Source organism: Mobula birostris, chromosome 15 (assembly GCF_030028105.1).
Source record: "Mobula birostris isolate sMobBir1 chromosome 15, sMobBir1.hap1, whole genome shotgun sequence".
Lineage (NCBI taxonomy): Eukaryota > Metazoa > Chordata > Chondrichthyes > Myliobatiformes > Myliobatidae > Mobula > Mobula birostris.
The window spans coordinates 37,954,330-37,977,417 of record NC_092384.1 but is presented as its reverse complement, the minus strand read 5'-3'; the positions used below and the strand labels follow the sequence as shown (position 1 = coordinate 37,977,417).

General features: G+C 40.8%; 1 protein-coding gene across 11 annotated transcripts in view; it reads right to left on the bottom strand.

The window, feature by feature from the left end:
• The window catches only part of znf423 (zinc finger protein 423), a 403,580-nt gene that overhangs the window by 193,677 nt on the left and 186,815 nt on the right, over window positions 1-23,088 (bottom strand). For 10 of the 11 annotated variants that reach the window (XM_072279610.1, XM_072279606.1, XM_072279607.1 and 7 more), the window contains 2 exons: window positions 7,403-10,635; window positions 7,037-7,121 (listed from right to left, as the gene is read on the bottom strand). In XM_072279610.1, coding sequence (XP_072135711.1) covers window positions 7,037-7,121; window positions 7,403-10,635 — 3,318 coding nt within the window. The remainder of the gene's footprint in view (window positions 1-7,036; window positions 7,122-7,402; window positions 10,636-23,088) is intronic. The other variant, XM_072279608.1, reaches the window with a different exon arrangement.

Sequence of the window (23,088 nt, the reverse complement as noted above, 5' to 3'; positions counted from 1 at the left end):
GGGACACTGAGTGAAATCATGAGAATTCGTAATGGTCGTCAGGCAGTTACATGATACAAGGATAAAACCTACAAACAGCCTATAACCACCAGCAATACATTCTTATGGACAATGTTACACATGTAGGATTCTTAAAGCATTCTGCGGTGGGATATGGGATACTTAGCATAACATCTGTGGAATCTATCATTCCCAATATCTTTGGAAAACCTGTCATTTAAACTAACCTATATCCCAAATTTGTCACTCTTCAGGAGAGAGGAGATAAAGAGGAATAAACTGAAAGAATCATAAGGGAAGGACCTTCCTATCCTGAGTTACTTCTCACTTTACTTTTGACCTTCTCTGTGAAGTACAACTAAATTACCCATATCTTGGGGGATGAAAGGCAGCTTTGACACAGCAAAAAAAAAAAAAAAAAATCAGCCTAAGTGCAATCCTGCTGAGCCCAACAAGCTCTACTCTGAGTCAATACTCAACAACCTGCAGTAATGGATCATCTCTTCAAATTACACATGTTGGAAAATGAACATAGCTCTTTAGATCCAATTTCTTGTGTGGGCTTCACATTTTTTTTTGCTAATTGGACATAAATGAACTAATTTCACAAGACAGGTGGCATATACCCATTAGATAAATAACTAATATTGTCCCTCCTACCTTCAGGTTACTTGACTGAATTTTTCAATATGCGTGAAGCACACTAATGGATATTGATTATAGGATGCATAGTGACACAGCTATTGGGACTGCTGCCTCAGAGCTCCTGCAACCTGAGTTCAGTTCTGACCTCTAGAGCTGCTGTGTGTCATTTGCACCTTTTTCATGTGACTGTGACTCAATGTTCGTTTCTTAAGAGGTGCTCGTTAGTTAATTGAGTACATTAAGCTGTTGTTGATGCAATTAAGTGTAGAAAAGTGTAGTAGCTATGTGCAAGAAGAAACATCACAAAAAGTAAGAGGTGAATGGAACTGATGAGACTGCTTTGTGAGTCGGCACATATTCGATGGGCTGAACAGCCACCTTTCAGGTTGTAAGGAAATTTGATATGATTGTGGGTTTTGTCCCAAATAAGTAAATTTAAATACTGGTGTTGAAAGGGAACATTTAGAATTTTGTCTCATGTAAGTACTTCATTTAAGTCTTTGGCAACAATTGGCTTTCTAACTATGTTGAGCTAAAACAAAGGGCATATCAAGTCCTCTTCATTGAGAGGATCAAGCTGGAGGGAGCTCCCTAGTATCTTGCAGCTAATTACCACTATATACCTTTTACTGTGCAATCATCTAAGTGATGTGGAAGTATAAATCCGGAAAACACATACCAGTCCTCATTGACGGGTCAGCAGTGGAAAGTGTCAGCAGTTTCAAGTTTTTGGATCTCAACATCTCTGAAGATCCATGTTGATGCAATCACAAAGAAGGCACACCAGTGGCTGTACCTCATTGGAAGTTTGAGGAGATTTGGTATGTCACCAAAGACTTTTGAAAATTTCGATTGATGCACCACGGAGAGCATTCTGACTGACCCTTTTTTGATCTCTCCCTCTCCCAGTGTAGAGTGCCCTCCTGGTTCAAATTATCCACCATTGTCCCTGTATTAAAAAACACCAAGGCAACATTTCTGATCGACTGGCACCCTGTCGCACTCACCTCAATAATAGGCAAATGCTTTGAGAGGCTGGTCAAGGACTACATCTGCAGCATGCTGCTGCCCACACTGGACCCCCTACAATTCACCTATCGAAAACCGATAGACAGACGATGCAATAGCCACTGCTCTACATACTATCCTTACACATCTGGAGAAGAAGGATACTTATCTGAGAATGCTGTTCTTGTTCATCATTCAGCACCAAAATTCCATCCAGGCTCGACAGGAAGCTCAGAGACCTTGGCCTTGACCCTGCCTTGTACAGCTGGATCCTGGACTTCCTGTCAGATCACCAGCAGGTGGTAAGAGTGAGCTCCCTCACCTCCACCCCTCTGACTCAACACAGGAGCCCCTCAGGGCTATGTACCAAGTCCCCTCCTTTACTCCCTGTATACCGATGACTGTGTCGCCACCCACAGCTGTAATCTGCTAAATCTGCTAATTAAATTTGTCGACCACACTACATTGATTGGTCTAATCTCAAACAATAATGAGGTGGCCTACAGGGAAGAGGTCACCTCTCTGACACAGTGGTGTCAAGAAAACAACCTCTTCCACAATGTCGTAAAAACAAAGGAGCTGGTTGTGGATTACAGGAGACTGGAGACAGGCTAACCCCTATTGACATCAATGGATCTGGAATTGAGAGGGTAAACAGCTTTAAATTCCTTGGCATCCACATCGTTGAGGACCTTGTGGTCTGTACAGATCAGCTGTGTGGTGAAAAAGGCACAACAGTTCATCTTTCATCTCAGACAGTTGAAGAAGTTTGGTACGGGCCCCCAAATCCTTCGAACTTTCTACAGGGGCACAAATGAGAGCATCCTGACTGGTTGCATCACTGCCTGGTATGGGAACTGTACCTCCCTTAATCGTAGGATTCTGCAGGCAGTGGTGTGGACAGCCCAGCACATCTGTAGATGTGAACTTCCCATGATTCAGGACAGTTACAAAGACAGGTGTGAAAAAGGAGCCCGAAGGATCACTGGGGACCCAAGCCATCCCAACCATAAACTGTTCCAGCTGCTGCCCTCCGGGAAACAGCACCGCAGCGTAAAAGCCAGGACCACCAGGCTCTGGGACAGCTTCTTCCACCAGGCCATCAGACTCATTAACTCACGCTGAGTTGAGTGTATTTCTATGTTACACTGACTGTTCTATTTATTATAAATTACTATGATTGCACCTTGCACATTTAGACAGAGACATAATGTAAAGATTTTTATCCCTCATGTATGTGAAGGATATAAGAAATAAAGTCAATTCAATTCAATTGATTGCATTGAAGGCACCAATGCACAGGATCAGAAAAAAACTGCAGAGGGTTGGGGAGATATACTCCCCACCATCAAGTACATCTTCAACAGGCAATGCCTCAACAAGGTGGTGTCCCTTACCATCCAGGACATGCCCTCTTCTCATTGCTACCATCCGGGAAGAGGCTTGAAGGCAAACACTTAACATTTTAGAAATACATTCTTCCCCTCTGACATCAGATTTCTGAATGGACCATGAACCCATGAACTCTATCTTATTTTCTGCTCTCTTTCTGCACTACTTATTTTTATATAGAAACATAGAAAACCTACAGCACAGCACAATACAGGCCCTTCAGCCCACAATGTTGTGCCAAACATGTACTTACTTCAGAAGTTACCTCGGGTTATCCATAGCCCTCTATTTTTCTAAGCTCCATGTACCTATCCAGGAGTCTCCGCCTCCACCACCATCACCGGCAGCCCATTCCACACACTCACTACCCTCTGCGCAAAAACGTGCCCCACCTTTCCTCTGTACCTACGTCCAAGCACCTTAAAACTGTGCCCTCCATGTTAGCCATTTCAGCCCTGGGAAAAAGCCTCTGACTATCCACACCATCAATGCCTCTCATCATTTATATATTTCTTATTGTAACTTATGTATTTTTTAATGCATGGTACTGCATCGCTGCCACAAAACAACAACCTTCACGATATATCAGTGATAATAAACTCGATTCCAATTCTGTACCCATCTCTGCACCAGTGGCTGTTCAACTTCAAGGAACAGCAAGTCTATCTAATTTCAATTCTACTTAACATAGTGTAAGTTTTAATAAATATGGGTGGAACCATACTTATCATGGCAAATAAAATTGAAATCAGAAACACTTATCATCTATTCACTACCAGCATCGATTTAGTGGTAATAGTCTTAGTATAGCATTCTAAAGTAACCTCTAGTTAAGATACACAAGGGTGCAATCTGAGGTAGCATTTCAGTACAGTCTGAGGGCTGAATTGTTCCACACTTTCAGGAGACCACTCAGCCCAGGTCAGCTCTCAGAGCTATTCCCTCAATCCCATACCTCTATTTATATTCACTTCACCATGCCCATTAACCCCGAGCACTCGCACACACTAATAATTTACAATCCTGCCAACGGGCATACCCTTGGCATATCATGGGATGGGGTGGGGGGGGCCAGAGAACTAGAGCACCCAGGGGAAACCAGGTGGCGACAGGGAGAATATGCAAACTCCACACCAACAACCAAACACCCACAGTCAGAATTGAACCCTATTTTCTGGTCCCCTGAACAAGCAGTTCTACCAGCTTGGCCTTCCTTGCTGGAGACGCTGACTTCCAGTTGCGATACTGGGGCTTCCATTGCACTGTCAGGTAGAAATACAGATTTATGGTGAGAAACAGAAATGGTTGTTTCTTTGTTTATTCTTCAATCTTTATTTCCCAAACACCACTATTGAAGTAAACTACGTATTCAATCATGGCAACGCTGTTCATGATGCCTGGCTCTGTGCAAACGTTACCAGAAGTACTGGAGCACTGATTTTGAAAGCTTTGAGGGTCTGTGGCATGAAAAGGCCATATAACCTCAAAACCTTTTTTCAATAGTCAGATTGTATTTGTACAAATCTCATTACATGTTCTGAACCTTTCTAAGAAAGTCATTAGTCATGGCTGTAGGAGATCATTCTGATTACTAATCAGCACCCTGATTCCAGGCATGGAGTCTCTCAAAGGGGATTAACAAATAATAAGAATAGCATGCAGTTTCCTAGGCAGTGTACATTTGTATGCAGGGAAAAGGTGCTTACTACTGATATATTAATAGAATGAAAGGTTTTCCAATTCACAAAATTGAGGGGGTTGTCATATGGGGCTTACAGTATGGGACTGCAACAGCAATTTACTCCTTAAGCCAAGGCATATCCTCCTTAATCTTTCACCATTTCTCTGCTTTCCTGAAGTCTTTTTACGTAATGCTGGATTGTAGTCTGATTAATTTAACAAAAGTCGTCAGATACTATCTGGAAGATACAGTGCAAAGAAATTCAAAAGTCCGATGACTTGCAAAATGCTGTTTTCCAAGATGAAGTGAGCGGGTCTTAAACTACTTGTTAACATAACTTTCCATTAATCGTGTATCCAGCAATGGGGAGGTGATGCATTAGAATGATAATTTTCTAAGGCATTGATCATGAGTAAAATACCCTCTTGCTCTCTGAACTCTGTTGACTAGGCATGCACACATGGAAATGAAGCATCCTCAATGAAACTCCACTCGAAGTGGTTTCAATCCTACATATTCCATTTTATTACTAAAACAACGAAATTAAGGATTTTCCACTGGGAAAGCCAAGTCCCTATTGCCAAGTTGTACTATAAATACAACAGAAATAGCACAAAACTCCACACAGAGAAATCTAAAGCATTAAGGACATCCAAATGCATAGAAAGTAATACTATCTTTCCCATGGGGCAACCAAAAAATCATCCTCTAAACAGCATTCACCTAAGCATATCAAGTTCATGTTCCCACTGTCCCCTATTGAAAAAAATCTGAAGTGATTCCCAGTAGCCCTTAAAGAAGACCTGCAATTTGGTAGACATACTTCACTCCACTCCATCTTATTTTTTGCCATCTAAGAATGAGGCTCAAAAGTTACAGAATGCATTGGACTACAGACTGATTAGTGCTAGGTTACTGACAGCATTGAAAAAGTTCCCAGATGTACATTTGAATTGCTTAGGCATAGTAGGCTATGGAACAAGTGCTGGGAGATGGGATAAAGAGCAGGGTGTCCACTGGTCAGCATGGATGCATAAAAAGGACTAGTTTCCATGCTATATGCTGCGACTCCATGACTCTAAAAACCCATTTTATGACACTACTAAGTTCCACTTATCGTACACTTTGTTTCTTACACAATTCTTCATTTGAATACTTACTAATTATACTTTGTCAACATATTATTTTCAAGCAAACCAACCGTAAAGTACAATAACTTAACATATATATTTCATGCTTTGTTGTAGTAGAAAGTATGTCAATACGATTAAATCCACATTGATTGACTTACCAATGCAAAAAGACAAAAGTCCTAAATCATTGCATTCTATTTCAATATACGTTCCCACTGTCCTAATCACTTATTTACCTTGCCTTTCATAGTCTTCTTTTGCTAGAATGCATTTCATATGTAACAGTTTTCCAATATCTCCTGCAACTGAGCATAATCACACCACTCCACTGTGGATGTGGTGGAAGTGTGGTAAGGATGTGGTGGTCAAGTAAAGATGACATCATGTGAACTTTTTTCCTGAATACCACCAACAGACTCCTAGATAACAATCAGAGATTTTTCCTTTCCCTTGCCATTGAACACTGCAGCCAATTATAGTTCATGCACAATACTCCCAAAGGAGATCGGCAAACTCAGGCCTGAAATGGAAACAAACTATTAACTTTTCAGTTGTTAACTACTGAACATCAGAACATCTTCCACACATTTGTATTTAGTGTTTGCCTTGTTAGTGTTTACTGTGTGGTACATCGTGAGTGTTTACAGAGAAATTAAACATTGTGTTTGGGAAATTCTTCACATCAGCTCTTGCTGTTGCCATAATTGTTTAGTAAAAACCTGAATGAAACAAATGAAAGGGCTTCTTCAGCTATTGTTCTGACAAGGCAGCGATTGTAAAATTAGAGCCAGTCAAAAACCTTCAGACAAAACTTCAAAGAAATTCTAAAATTTGTGTTAAAATTCAGAAGTGTGCAACACCAGAAAACTGACAAATTTGAAAGTAGCCTGTACTTCTAGCTATAGCTATGCAAACTCAAGTTATTTAAAAAACAGCTTCTTAACAGAATATTCAGCAAAGTTAGAAGTTTGTAGGCTCAGTCCCACCGCATTGTCACAGCTCTAACTAAAGTAGGATCCACAGAATGTCCATACAGTACCTGCCTTTTCAAACCGCAATGTAAGTTACTGCTCCTTACAGTTCTCCAGGAATTCAGCTAACTTCCTGGTGTAACCCTACGCTGAGACAACTTTAAAATTATTATCTTAATAAATAAAATAAAAACATTTTTTCTTACCAATCATATGATTTGCAACATGTATCTGTATTTCCCGTTCAGTCTCAAAAGTCATCTGGCACTTAATGCATTGGTATGTCTTCTTCTGTCCGATAATTATAAGATGAAAGAGATTATTATTTATTGTGGTGTACTAAGTTATTGTGTAAAACAATTTAAATTAATACAAAAGGAAATCATCAATTCTAATCAACGTGAAATCACATTGTTACCTAAGGTACTTAGTAAAAATATACACTACGTGACCTAAAAAACAAACCTCAAGATTTATCATGTTTACATATCTTATACACTCCTTCTTAGCACTATGCCAGAGTAAAATTATTATTTATATGCCGATTGTACAAATACATTTAATTTTCTTACCCTGGGAGCAGGTGATGCCTGGGATGACTTTTTCTGGCTACTTGTCTCTGGTGTCATTTCCCTATGGTCTATCTGGATATGACTCTCCAGATCTTCCACAGTTTCAAACTTAACTGCACAATCAGGACACCGAAGGTTGGCACTGGTTCTTTCATTGGTTTCCTGCTGAATTACATTTGCAGACTGGCCATTTGTACTTCTGTTCATGCAACCTGCACACAAGCCATATGGCAAACCATTGATGTCAAGTTTCACCAAGTCCTGTTTGCTTCTAAACTCCTTCAGGCATAAAGCACACTTGTAGAGCCTCTGATGACTCTGGTTACTTGGAGATGATGATGCAGAGTTTCCTGACAGTTTCTGCATATGGAATGTTCCATGAATTTTCAGCTCAAGAGTAGACGTAACTGTCTGCATGCAAACTACACAACGGAAACCCGTTAGAGAGTTTCTCAGGTCTGGATGCATCTGACAATGCTCAATAAATTCCTCCTCACTCTGCAGTGGCATTTTGCAAATTCTGCAAGTTCCTGTATCAAGACTTTTGCTGTGGGTGACCTTGTGCTCAGTCAGTGTTAGAAGTGAAGGGAATCTCTCACCACAAATGGGACACATGTAGTGTTTTGCAGGTCCTCGATGGGTCTGCATGTGCTCTCGGAGACCACTCTCTGAAAAAAAAGTCCTTGCACAGATGTTGCATTTATGGCTTCCGGTTATGAATTCAGCCTTTTTCCGTGAACAATCATCTTCTCCAGGTCGAATATTATGGTCTCTCAACCTATGATTCTGAAGAAGCACCTCCATAGTATATGCCGCACCACAGATATCACAGCCATACATAGGCTCTGAGGCATCAATATCATCTTCACTAGCTTCATGGCTGTTTAGAGCTTCCTGGTTCTTCATCAGTATGTTCTGCAAGTCAGTATCCACTCTCTTATTGCATGGTGCAATGCCATTTGCGGTACCATTTTGGTTATTGTTGTCAAACACACAATGTTTCTCTCTTAAGTGCTTTTCTAATAAAATAATGGCATGGAAGGCCTTACTGCAAAATTTACAGTTGTATTTTTTGCTGTGTGTTGTGATATGGCATTGTAGTTCTACTTCAGTACTGAATGTATCACCACAGAATATGCATTTGCGACCTTTAGCTGGATTGCCCAGATGGCTGTGCTTGACATGAAGCTGAAGATCTGCCTCCTTTCGAAAATCCCAATTACAGGCTGTGCAGCGATACATTTTCTTTTCATTACTGTGCTTCACAGCCAAATGCACTTGTATGGAAACCTTGGAATCAAACACTTCTTGGCACAATGTGCAGTGGTACAGCACAAAAGTGTGCATATCCAGCAAGTGCTTCTGCAGATCATCCACTGAGGAAAACTGCTTGTCACAGCTCTCACAGACATAATGAGTTGATGTTGTCATGTAGTGTATGGTAAGATGTTGTAAAAGACTCTCCTGAGAATCAAAATCCTCCTTGCATTGAGGACATGACTGCTTCCTTAGAAGAATTTCCAAATGTGACTTCAAATGGCTTTGGAAACTTTCAAATGAGGAGAACTTAAGGTCACATTGGTTGCATGGATATTCGCCATTTGATAGGGAAGGTACACTTGCTGACAACCTCTGCCTTTTAGGAGAAGATACCTCTGCATCAGAAGAAACAGGACTTTGCTCTGACTTTGATTTTCGGCCACTGTTTGCTAATGGAATGTTCTTATGGTTTTCCTTGATATGTTTTGTGAGCTTAAGGATGGTGCCAAAAATGGGTGAATTGGTACAATAAGGACAAGAGTAAACTTCCATGAAGGATTGTGTTGCCTGTAATACAGGTGACTCTAGCTTTGGATTTCCTACGTTACAGTGAGCTTGCTGAATGTGTTCTGTAAGTGAAGATTCTGTCAGGAATCCCAGTGAGCAATGAGAACAGAAGAAAGTATGGTTTCCATCTTGAGAAAGTGTGTTTGGGACACAATGTGAAATTCGTATATGTTCCTGCAAACTATTTAGCTCTGCAAACATCTCTGGACAATAGTTGCAGTGAAATGTAGATGCGCTGGTAAACTGCATTACTGGAAAAACATTATTTTTGTGTACTTTCCGGACATGCTCATTTAAGTTATACAAAGTGGGAAGGGAATCAAGGCAGAACTGGCATGTATGACTTTGTTGAGGTTTATCCGAGTGAATGGTTTTTAAATGAATTTCTAGGACAGCCAAACTACTAAAATCACGCTTAGAACAATACGGACAGCTATAGGTGACTTTTGGTGACCAAGAGTTTTGCCTTCCTTCTCTTTCCAAAGATCCTGAAGATTTTCTCTGACTTCTGGATGGCTTTAGAGTCGAATCAGGTGTGGAACCACGTTCTACTGAAGCACTAGAATCAGGAGTTGTGCTACTCATTGAAGCAGCACTTCCTGTAGCAGGATCAGGACTTATGCTATGATTACTGGAATCTGGTTGCCTATGGCTATCCAAGTGGCAATAGACCTCTTCTACCGTAGTAAACTGTTCCGGGCACATTGGGCATTTATGTTTCTTATTCCCGTGGGCTAGGTCAATGTGACTGATTAATGCATTTTCTTCAGCAAATACTTCAGGGCAATGGATGCACTGCAACTCTGCTTTCTCACAAATCTGTGGATGATTAGTTGCCATATGTTTTTCTAAGTCTTCAGCTTGATTAAATGTCTCATCGCAATAATCACAGACAACATCTTCCTTCTTCATCTCCTTCTCGAGCTTAGCAACATGATCTTTGTTCTTCTTATGGGCCTGCATGTGACTTTGTAATGAACTAGTAGAAGAAAACCCACGCTTGCAAATTGTACATTTGAATGGCTTACTTGAGCTGTGAGTTTTCAAGTGGATCTTGAGATGATCACTGCGAGAAAAAGCTGCCTCACACTCATGACAGTGGTACTTTTTGTCTCCAGTGTGAAGTTTGATGTGACGGTCACGGCTTCGTTTATGTTTGAATAAACGGCTGCAAAATGTGCACTTGAACGGAAGTTTGTCACTGTGGATTTGCTCATGCCTCTTAAGATAACTTAAACGGCTGAAAGATTTGTCACAAAATTGGCATGGATAAGGCAAACCAGTCCCTCCTTCTTCATCCACAAGGCCAAGATCACAGCCCTCTCCTAACATCTGAGAAGGTGACGCAACATCTTTACTGGAGGGAGATGAAGCCACCCATGATACTTGTGGGTCATCATCACCATCTGCAGAGAAAGGAAAATAAAAGGTTTAATTCCAAATTGTGGAAGAATAAGGGCAAATTATTTTTAGAACATGATGCTTTATTACATTAGAAACATAACTACATGTCAGCATAAGCAAATGAAGAAATGAACTCCATCAAATAATAAATGAAATTCCATGGTGAGGTACTCAGCTTCTAAGCATTTTATCCACAATCATGTCATCCCAAGTAGTTTGTTAGTGGGTTGAAAATGATTTTCATGTTAATACAAAAATGCTTAAATTGTTTTACCCCACCTGTATTTTCTACAGATGATTGTGCACAGGAACTAGATCTCAATGCCAACAGATGTTCCTGAAGCCATAACTTTCAGTTCTCCGTCCCTCAGAAAAAAAAGTCTTAATTCTGTTCAGCCCTCTTCCAAATGACATCAGTTAAGGATGTGACCACAAAGTTTTGGCTAGTAACCAAATTCTCAAAGCACATGAAAATTGGTTAAAGTGGTAAGGCCATGAAATGTTAAATTACTTCCAAGGATAATCTTTAGCCTTCATTTTAAATATCAAATAGATACTTCTATTTAATATAACCACCAATCAAGACAAAAAATCTTACATGCCTAAGCGCAATAAATCCCCAAACTATCTATCTTCCACGGCTGTTGAAAATACTAGCCCTATATGCTCCCTGGTGATTTTAACAGCAGCATTGTTTGACCTTTATTGGCAATGATCAAATCATTTTGCAGGCACTTTTAGTAAATTTAATAAATATACCACACGAGCCTATTTTAGATTAAAATATTTGGCTAATTTAGAAAGACATATGATCCCCTGCAATTGTAAACCATTATTACTAACAGAATCCAGAATTCAACAGAATGTAAAAAGCACTTTAAGTGGATTAAGGTCATTAAAAAGTAGTAATCCTCTAGAATAAGCTTTTGCAAGCACAGCAGCATAGAGCTTGTGGGCTTTTGAATGCTTTCTCAATATCCTTATGAGGAAACCAGCAACAAAGGATGTTAGCATTTAACATTTGTAATGAAACATATTACATACTCACACTATAGCATGTCTGTGTACATTCTTATTTATCTGTTTATATACAGATAAAGTGGCAAGACTTTGAACCACATTGCAGTGGTCTAACCACCACTGCAAATGAAAAGATTACCTACTCGGACCATTGTGACAACTGACTTCAGTTACGGATACTAGCAGATTATAGATGTCAATGCAAAAAATATTTTAAAAAGTAATTAAATCTCGAAGTGGTATTAGCCAAGTTATTTGCTTTGGTGACGTTGAATAAGGTAGTAATTGGGGATGCCATGACAGCGTAGCGGACAGCGCAACATTATCACAGCTCGAGGCGTTCTGCAGTTGAGAGTTCAATTCCCGTGCCATCTGTAAGGAGTTTTTGCTTCCCCTTGAACCACGTGAGATTCCTCTGGGTGCTCCAGTTTCCTACTAAGGTCTACAGCCATACCAGATAGTAGGTTAACTGGTTATTGCATTGTAAATTGTCCTGTGATTAAGATAGTGTTGAGTAGGCGAGTTGCTAGGCAGTGCGGGTCATTGGGTCAGTAGGGCCTGTTCCTTGCTGTATCTCTAAAATAAATATCCAAACATAAACATATTAGGCTTGGACACCCAGGATAGTAGCACCACATTTCCTCAAAAAAGTGCAACAGAATCCTAGAATCTGAGATATTAGTGTAAGTGTGAGGGAGTGAGGGAGTGAGGGAGAGTGGGAGAGTGGGAGAGAAAGAAAGAAAATAACTCCTCAACTATTATATGGCCTTGAAAGTATAAGTTTTTGACAGAGGGAACACACTGAACTGAGCTATGGTTGACACAAAACCCTCATTTAAGCCCCATTACTCCTGCAATAATGATTAGTCACCATATAGTTTTTCCCAAGCATTAAGATAATACAATTTTTGTTTGCAACTTAATTACCCATGACATGTGCAATTAGTCAAAACAAATGCATTTCCAAAACAAGTCAATGATTACTGTACCTATTCTGGCGACAAAACATGCATGTATAATGATATGCTTACCTAATTACTGATAACAGGAATATGGCAGGACTAATGACAATCCAATGTTATCAGAGCCTTTGTAGAGTTGACATATAGATGCAGTATATAAAGCCTTGTATATAAATTTCAATTATACTACTTTTACCCTGTAAAACTTGTCAAGTAACTGCAATTATGCTAGATTTTTACATCTTAATTGAATCATTTTCAGGTGTGCACCAAGTGTGAGAAATGACAGCATAACTAAGTTATCCAAGCATGTCAAACCAAACCAGTATGAAACTTCATCCAAGAGACCATTTGCAGCCCAGTGCAAAACCTCATTAAAAAGTGTCCTGCCAGCTGGTCAGAATGACCTTAATCTGCAGTGCAAAGTAGATTAGTGTCACAGGTGGCAGCTACCAGCCTCATAGCAATAGTTAACTGCAGCCATGAACAATTGGGGCTGCTGAGGGCTCATCCATGCTTGAATGGAGAGCACCTCGAAGAAGCGCTATGCAGCAGTTTTGCAGAACCACATCAAATACGAGAACTTAAATTTAAATTGTGCCTTTGAAAAAGCAGAAAAATGTAGTTAAGAGATGGCCTAGGCAAAATCTGACAATTATATGAAGAGATATGACAAGTGACCAAAAGCTTGATTGGAGAACAGATTTTAAGAAAGGCATTTTTGAATTATTTTCAAAAGTTTCAAACCACAACAATGGTTAAAACTGAGGTTATGCAAATGACCAGAAATGGGTGAAAACAAAGCTGCGAGGACTGTGAGGCTAAAGAGAAGTAGAAAGAACATGGGAAATGGCTCTGGGCCCTAAACAAACATTGTTAACATTGGCTCATTATTGTCACATGTATTGAATTACAGTGGAAAAACTTGCACTTTCATGCCATCCAGAAAAGATCATGCTGTACATTAGTACATTCAGGTAGTAAAAAACAGCAAAATACAAAGTACAAAATATACTATAGCAGTATAGAGAAAAGTGCAGTGCAGGTAAACAAATAAAGTGCAAGGGCTACAATGGGGTTGACTGGGAGATCATGAGTTCATCTATAACATATGAGAGGTCTATTCAAGAATCTCATAACAGTGCAAGAGTAGGGTCACACCACATCTAGTAGGGTGGGGTCATTGGGAAATACTGCATTGGCCACTGCAACAAGAAGTCTTCCACTACTTCAGACAAGCGCCCAACATGAATTGTTGATCACTGTCTTCCATCTTCCCGCCCATAACAGAACTTTGTGGATATATCCATGCTCTAAGCACTTACATTTAATTGACTGCGTCTTCGTCAGGAAGAGACACAGGCAGGATGTAAGGGTGACAAAACTCCATGTGTGGCACTGAATGCTGGACAGATCACTCTCGTCGTTTCTAAACTGAACATTCATATCCAGCCCAGAAGAGGTCCACGAGGAAAGAAAGCCCCAAGACAGTTGAATGTCTCCAAACAGAAAGGCAGTGACAGAACACAATTTTTTGTTGACACCCTAGAAGACCAATGAAACTCCACCCCTCTAGATAATCAGAATAGAAACTGCTTGTTCAAGCCTTTGAAGACTGATTTCCAACATCGTTACAGAGATTCTGAGGCCTGCTACCAAAAACCACATGGGCTGGATTGATGAAAACTGTGTTTATATCAAACGACTGCTGGATGAGAAACCACATCTCCACAAGCTTTCCTCAGCGACCATAAGCCCATCTCAAAGAAGGATGCCTTCAATAACATACATGGACCATACAACACAAACTGCGCCAGATGCATGATTTCTGGCTGAGCAATAACGCTGAGGAGATCCAGGCAGATGCAGGTAGGTATGATTTAAAGAACATACGCTACACTAAAAGAAGTTTATGGACCCAAGTCAGGAGGATCATCCTCTCTCCTGAGTGCTAATGGGAACACGCTGTTCATGGGCAAAGAGAAAATCCTCCATAGGTGGGCTGAGTTCTAAAATCCTTCACTACAAATGATGAAGCCATCAATTGCCTGCCCAAAGTACCTGTCAATGAAGCACTGGATGTTCCACTGACCTTTGCCAAGACCCAGAGGCGATACATCGGCTCTCCAGCAGCAAAGTTCCTAGATCAGTTGCAATACCAGCTGAGGCTGACAAGGAAGGTGGTGTAGTGCTAACAGAAAAAAAAAAATCCATCAGCTCTTCCAGTGTCTGTGGCAGCAAGAGACAATTCGACAGGAATTTAAAGATGCATCCATCATCCACCTGCATAAGTGATAAGGACACCCACAGTCCTGCGACAACTATCAGGGAATATCCTTGCTATTGCAAGCAAGACCTTTGTCAGGCTTCTTCTCAACAATCTCACATCACACCTTGGCCGGGGGCTCCTACCAGAACCAGTGTGGATTCCGAAGAGAGCATAGGACAATTAATACAGCGCTTGCTGCAAGGCAGTTGCAAGTGAATTATCGAAAGATAAATGCTGACCTGTTCTCCTGCAGTCAATCTCACTAAGGCCTTCAACACTTAGCAGAGAAGGTCTGTGGAAGATCATGGCGAAGTACAGATGCCCAAGGAAATTCATCACCATGATACAGCAACTCCATGATGGCATGCAAGCTAGAGTTCAGGACAATGGTGAGACATCCGAGCCCTTCCCCGTTTCAAATTTGATCAAGCAGGGCGGCATCTTGGTGCCAATGTTATTCAGTCTTGTGTTTTCTGCCACATTGAACAATGCCTTCAGAGACAGCAAGGTAGGTATCAGCATCAAATTCTGCATTGATAGGAAACTACTCAATCTCAGGAGGCTCCAAGCAAAAACTAAGGTTATGGCAGACATCATTAGAAACTTCTTTCTTACTGTGCCCTGAATGTCGGCTCAAAAGATGATATGCAGCACTGTGTCAACAAGTGTTCTGATCCATGTACCAGCTTCAGCTTACCATCAACACCAAGAAGACTGAAATAATAAATCAGCCATTTGCAGGGAATTCATACATTGACCCGAACATCACAATAAACGGACAAAGACTAAACCCAGTGAACAGGTTCATGTTTCTTGGCAGCATACTGTCCCAGAACATAGTCACCAATGATAAAGTAAGTGCCAGGGTCGCCAAAGCAAATATAGCCTTTGCAACATATGGAACAGAAGAAGTACAAGTCCACAGATGAAGCTGAAGGTGTATAGGGCCATAGTATTTCCCACACTGCATTACAGCTGTAAAACGTGGACAGGGTACCAATGGCACACCAGGAAACGGAACCATTTCCACAAAGTCTATCTCAGAAAGCCCCTCAACAGTACATGGCAAGACAGAATCCCTGACACTGAGGTACTTACCAAGGTGGGCATGCCCAGTATCTGCACCATCCTAATGCGGTCCCAGATACACTGTGCAGGTCATGTAGCTCATTTGCCATACTATCAGCTGCCTAAGAGACTACTTTACAGTGAACTACAGAAAGAAAGCACTCCCGTGAAGGCCAAAGGAAATGCTCTAAAGACACCCTGAAAACGTAACTAAAAGCTTATGGCATCAACCCAGACACATGGGAACATACTGCCCAAGATGGGGCTGAATGGCCCTCCTCCTCCCATAAGGATGCAGTGACACACGAGGCAGAAAGAATAATTGCAGCAGAGGCTGGCCAGCGACCCGCAAATCAACGTGGCTGCCATTTGCGGGAATGGAACCCGCTCTTGGAGTGTCACAACTGGTTGTTATGCAATATGCCAAGGGCGCGGCCTAAGAGTTCGGCTCGCCTTTGGAGGCCTAGGATCTTGGGACTCTGGAGACGGATGGATCAAAGGTCGGTGTCCTGGACCAGTGTGTCATGGAAGCTGGAAGATCTTTGGCTATGTGCCCAGAGACCTGAAATCTTTGGGCACAGAGCTCGGAAAAAGCGATGCAACACACTTTTAACATTGTAAACCAGCGACTTGTTTGCTATGTCTCCCCTCTCGCTGTGAAACGGAGACATCTCTTTCTCCATTATTAGGGAGAGAGAGAAAGGACTGTGGTATGTTGAATACCAGGTCTTTGGGGTACTGCAAGTCTACATCTTTGCTGTTGCTTTTGCTGCACGCTTGAGTGCTCTGTGGTGGGTGCCAATGCTTGTTTTTGCCAGTGGGGGAGAGGGATTGTTGCTTGCTGTCACTTATGTGTGGGAGGAAGGGGAACTGGGAGGGGACTTTGGGGTCCTAACATTTAACTGTCATTCATTCTTTAGGGGCACTCCTCCGTTTTCGTGGATGTTTGCGAAGAAAAAGCATTTCAGGATGTATATTGTAAACATTTCTCTGACATTAAATATAGCTTTGAAACCTTTGAACTTTTCGAGCATCGACTGGCCTCTCCAGTCATCTGCTTGGACAAGCATCACGCAGGTTCGAAGTAAGTTTACGCTAAGTTTTTTTTCGGTTAGTACAGAGTGCACTGAGAATGGGTCCAGAGCTAGTGATATGTAAACACAAAATACTCTGCAGATGCTGGGGTCAAAGCAACACTCACAACACGCTGGAGGAACTCAGCAGGTCGGGCAGCATCCATGGAAACGATCAGTCAACGTTTCCACGGATGCTGCCCGACCTGCTGAGTTCCTCCAGCGTGTTGTGAGCAGAGCTTGTGATAGGTTCCTTGTGTGAGATGTGGGAACTTTAGGGGGTGGGGGGTGTGGTGTGATAGATAGGAGCTATAGAGAGGTAATAACACCTAAGTAACAGGAGGCTGGTACCTGGATGACTGTCAAGAGATAGAAAGGGAATAGGCAGCCAGCACAGAGAACCCCTGTGTCCGTTTCCCTCAATAATAAGTATACCGCTTTGGATGCTTTTGGGGGAAATGACCTACCAGGGAGAAGCTACAATGAGCAAGTCTCTGGGTCTGTGTGGCTCAGAAGGGAAATGGGGGTGGGGGGGGGTAACGATAGGCAAGCTGCAGTGATAGGAGATTCATTGGTTAGGGGAATAGAAAGCAGGTTCTGTGGATGAGAACAAGATTCCCAGATGGCTTGGTGCCCCTCGAGTGCCAGGGTTAAGGACAACTCAGATGAAGTTCACAGCATACTTAAGTGGGAGGGTGAGCAGCCAGAAGCTGTGGTCCACATTGGTATCAATGAGACTCCCAAACTGTAAACAGTTTGTCAAATGTGTTCACAAACATTTCCTTAATCAGTATACAGAATTCTCAAGGAGAGAGAGTACGATATTCTATCTCCTATGAGGTAATGAGACTGGACAGATGACAAAGGTTTGGTAAGGGAACACTTTGCATCTAGTGATCATAATGCCATGGGTTTCAAGGTAATTATGGGAAAGGATAGACTTGCTCTTCAGGTTGATACTCTGAGTTTGAGAAAAGCCTATTTTGTTGGTATCAGAAAGAATCTGGCAAGTGTGGATTGGGATAGGTTGCTTTCTGGCAAAGGTATACTTGGTACAGGGGAGGCCTTCAAAAGCAAAATTTTGAGAGCACAGAGTTTGTATGCTCATATCAGAATAAAAGGCATGGATAACAAGTTTAGGGAACCTTGTTTTTTGAGAGATGTTGAGGCCCTCGTTAAGAAAAAGAAGGAGGTGCATAGCAGCATTTCTTATACTTCAGGAGTGTAAGAAATGCAAGAGAACACTTAAGAAGGATATCAGAAAGTCCTGGATCATGGTGGGAGAAGTCCTGGATCATGGTGGTTGCTTTCCCAAGGCACTGGGAAGTTCAGAGAGAGTCAGTGGAGGAGAGGTGGATTTGTTTGATGTACTGGTCTACTGAGGGCTGAAAAATTAAAATCTTAGGTGCTGCAAAAGTAGAAACCAATATTGTTAGCAAACTTTAGGACATCGACTAAAGGGTTTGGGGCCAGGATAATTTTACAGAGTGTTGAAGGTGTGCAACCAATTGAGAAGACATGGGAATATTTGAAATTGCAGGTAACAAAAACATAAATGACTGTTTCAGGAGCAGAGAAGTACAAAGCTGGGAGACATATTCAAGGTGGAAAAAGATAAACCTGCTGTTGAAAAGGACACTAGATTGGAAGTTCAGCTCATGGTCAGATAGGATATTGAGGTTAAGAACAGTCTGGTTTAGCCTCAGAGAGGGGCTAGTAGCAGCACTTAGCAGGTAGCTGAGGAAGAGTCACCATGGTGAACTAAATATTTTTATTTCAAGAAGTAGAGAAAGCAATGAATAATCATTTCATAGGTTTCAGCCCGAAACGTTGACTGTACTCTTTTTCTAGGTGCAGCCTTGCATGCTGAGTTCGTCCAACATTTTTGTGTGTATCACTCGAACAATGCTTCCTCGCTTTCAACTTTTGAAGGCATTCCTCCTGACAATTAGCATTTAGAAAATAAGTTGTGACCTTAATACAATACCAATGTCAATATACTTGGTAACTTCAAAGACCATATCATTAAATGGTCTACATTTTACTATAAAGATATGTCAAAGACTATGTGAATTACAGTAATGGCTTCACTCCCAGCCCATCAACGCTCCCATAGTATTTGTCAGGTGCATGTTATACTGTAAAGGAGGATCATTCACTCAGCAACCTTGAAAATACTAAAAGTATTAACTCTAAAGAAATCTCATCAATATTCAGGTTACCACCACCTGTCATCTCTTCCACTGAGCAAATACTTACAAACTCCACCACTGACATCAAATTTGGCCGACAGGATATAAAAACATTAGAAAAACATTAGACATCAAAGTCGCTTCTTATTATGTTTGCCGTAATTTTGCTTCACAACCACTAAGAAGAAAACTCCATCATCACTCGGCCACATATAATTCTGGCGTGTGCATCATACTGCCTTCTTGTATTTTGTTTTTGCCATAAACAATTACAGCACCAGTGTCACAAAGATAAGTTAGGGATAAAACCCATCACCATCAGGTTGTCTGCACAAATTTTCACATTCCAAGGACAAATAAATTTAAATGACAAAACAGTGCAAAGTTATTACTTTAGTAACATTCATGCATTTTCATCAACAAATTCGACTAGATAACCTGTGTTTCATCAATACTGAGTTCACTCCAAAATCTGTACTGAAGATTTTGGCTTGAATCAAGTTCCAGGAAGTGAGATTTTGCTTGGATCAGGGAAAGCAACAACAAAAAGCTATATCCACAACACAAAGTGTGACGTGCACTGCCCTACCATTTGTAACAAATTGTCCACAGAGAAATTATTGTCAAGCAAAATAGAGCTCTGTTATTCAGAAGCCATCTTTATTAATGATAACTGTTTGAGATTGTCATTTTTGATTAATAACAGTAATGCCCAAATTCCTACCTCATAGAAGGCATAACTGAAAAGTAACAGTTAACTTCTGTGAAAAGCATTCTCAAAGGGCACCTGCAACCAAGGGGCAAAAATACAAAATGCAGTCTGTGAGCCAATGGAACACCCGTTCCTTCAATAAAGATGTAGCAACTCCTAACACCACATGAAACAAAGAAGTGAGAAAACGTTCAGTCAATAACCACATAGAAGATTCTGCATTTCTTGCCAAGCTTTGTGGAGTCAGGATATACATATATGAGTGCATTTGCCGAGTTAAGGAAACTTCAGCCTCCATTTCAGCAAAATTTAACTGCATAACTCCTCAACTCCTTTAACTCCTCAAGGAAGTCTGAGCAGCCAAGCTTATTTGCCCTTTTCGTTGAATCAAACAAAATGAGTTTTCCAGGTCAGTAATTTCATTCTAGCAGTAGCTAGAGGCTAGGTTAGTTATTTACGTCCAAACTTGGAAACCCAGCAGGAGCTAAAGAGTTTAAAAAGGCCAGAACTTCTAATACCAAACAAATAGCAAATCTAATAAATTCCTACAGACAAGTCTTCTCTTGGTTTGTTCACCATTGAATGTAAAACAAAACTAATTCTTTGGTAATGAAGATAACAGAATGCAAGTCCCATTTAGGAGATCAACAAACTTGTGTTTGCTCAATACAGAATGCAGTTTGTCCTTCAAAAGTCAGACTCCCATTTGCCCACAAGGGAACACTAAAGTTTAGCAAGCTAAAACTGGCATGGTCAAAATGGCTGAATGGACTCTTTAAGTACCATAAATTTATACAGTTCTGCAAAAGCCACACAATTCACTACAATATAGGCAGGTGTCCATTTTCCCTCTATTTCCGATATTTCCTTTCCAGATGTTGTTTTTCAGGCCCACTTATAAGTTTTCTATAGACTGCATTACAAGTTCATGGATACTGGTGATTACCTAAAACGCTTCTTCTTCCCATCATACGCCTTGTGTTTTATCTCAAGTCTCCAGATTTTCCACCTCTCATATGTTCCTTTGTGCATCAAATCAGTGGCAGCTAATGGGCTTGTCTTTATTTCTTATTTTTCCCATCTTGATTACCATCCGCTGCCACTCATCCATAATTGGGAGAAATACACCTGGTCCCCAACTTTCCATGCTACCAGATCTAGATCTCCAGACTTCCATCATGAAGCCAACAACAATATGGTTGCACAAGAACAACACACTATCACCTTCATTTTATTTTGGAAACACAATTCTCATTTGGGCATCACCAACAGACCTTGAAAACAATGCAGAAAATTATCTCCTTGATGGCAACAGATGTCCAAGGTAGGATGGCGTGTAAATTGGAAGAGAAATGGAAGATGGTGCTATTCCTGTGCACCTGTTGAGGCCACACTTTTGGGATGTGAAGCTGTAGATTTTTTATAAACTGCATCAGTGTGATTTATACATGGTATGGAATCAACGTATAGTGCCTGAAGGAGGAAGGGAATAAACATTTGACATTTTAGATGGAGTGGAAGCTATTCTTTGAATTGGGCTGAGCATCTTTAGAACAGTAACTGGATTCATCCAGGCAACTAGAGAATATGTCCTAGCACAGTCCTGACATGAACACTGTTAATGGTAAAGAGGCTCTGGGAAGTCAGAAAGCAAAGGAAGTTGCAGAATATCTGGCCTCCAATCCACTTGGGGCTAGTCCAACTACATTTATACTTAATGGTGACTCCCCTTTTACAGTTCCTGAGAGTGAAGGACTGAGTTTCAAGTGAAGACTATCAGACTCTGTTGCTGGAGATTGTCACTGCCTGGTACAATGTTCACTGAACAAATCCAAACTTGCATTTTGTCTAGATCTTACTGCATGTTGGTACAGCCCACTTCATTACCTGAGGAACTATAAATGAAACTATAAACACTTCTGTAAAAATGCCCACTTCTGACCTTATGTCATATGAAGTAAACTGTATTGGCCAAAACATTGCTTCCATTGTTTGGGTCATCTTGGATGGAGGCCAATATGAATCATTCATAGAGAGATTAATACAATTATACACATAGAAACAAGCCCTTTGGCCCAAGTGATCCATACCAACCAAAATATCTATCTAAGCTAATCCCATTTGTCTGCTTTTGGCCTATATCCCTCTAAACCTTTCCTCTCCACCTACCTGTCTAAAATGTTTTTTTTTAACATTGTAGTTCTACCTGGCTCTGCCACGTTGTCCTGTAGCTCATTCCAAAAATCCACCAGCCTCTGTGTGAAGAACTTAACCCTCAAATCTCCTTTAAATCTTTCCCCTTTCACTTTAAACCTATGCACTCTAGTTGTAGACTTCACTACCTTGGGAAAAAGACCATAACTTTCTATTCTACTGAGTTCCCTCATAATTGTATACACCTCTACATAAGGTTACTCCTCAGCCTTGTATGCCCCATTTCTCCTTTTAACTGAAGCGCTCCAGTCTGGGCAACATCCATGTGAAGTTTTTCATTCTGTGGCTTTGGGTGAAGGTGGCTACGATAATTTCAGTCTTATCCTTCTCACTGTATTCTAAGCTACATCTCTGTTGGGGTGCAGATATTCAAGGTGTATCCTCCTTAGAGGTTTAATTTTCTAACCCCATTCATCACTGGATGTTGCTCAAGAACTCTTCAAAAACAGTTCCATGAATTCCTCTTACACAAGCTACAATTCCATGGTTTAAACAACCACTGTTCACATTACAGTATATCCTTATTTTCAAATCTTGTTCAATTTCATATCCCATTATCAGGTTTTAAATCTCTGGTTTTTGATAATACCCTAATTTTCTTACTTCTATACCTATCCTGCCACCACTCAGGTCTCAACACGAATGAAGTGTCAGTGGCGTTATACTATTTATTTTTTTAACTTGTGTTGTAAATGCACCTTATTATTTGTTAATTTATTTGTAAAAATGTTACTATGTGTGTTGTGTGTGAGTTATATGTACTGTGTTGTGTGTGAGTTTAATGTATTGAGTTGTGCACTATGGTCTAGAGGAATGTGTTTCGTTTGGCAATATACATGTATACAATAGAAATAACAATAAACTTGAACTTGAAAGTTTACTGGTCAAGTTTGAATCAGCTGACATATGAAGACATTGGGTTTGCAAGCAGGGTTGCCCTGAATT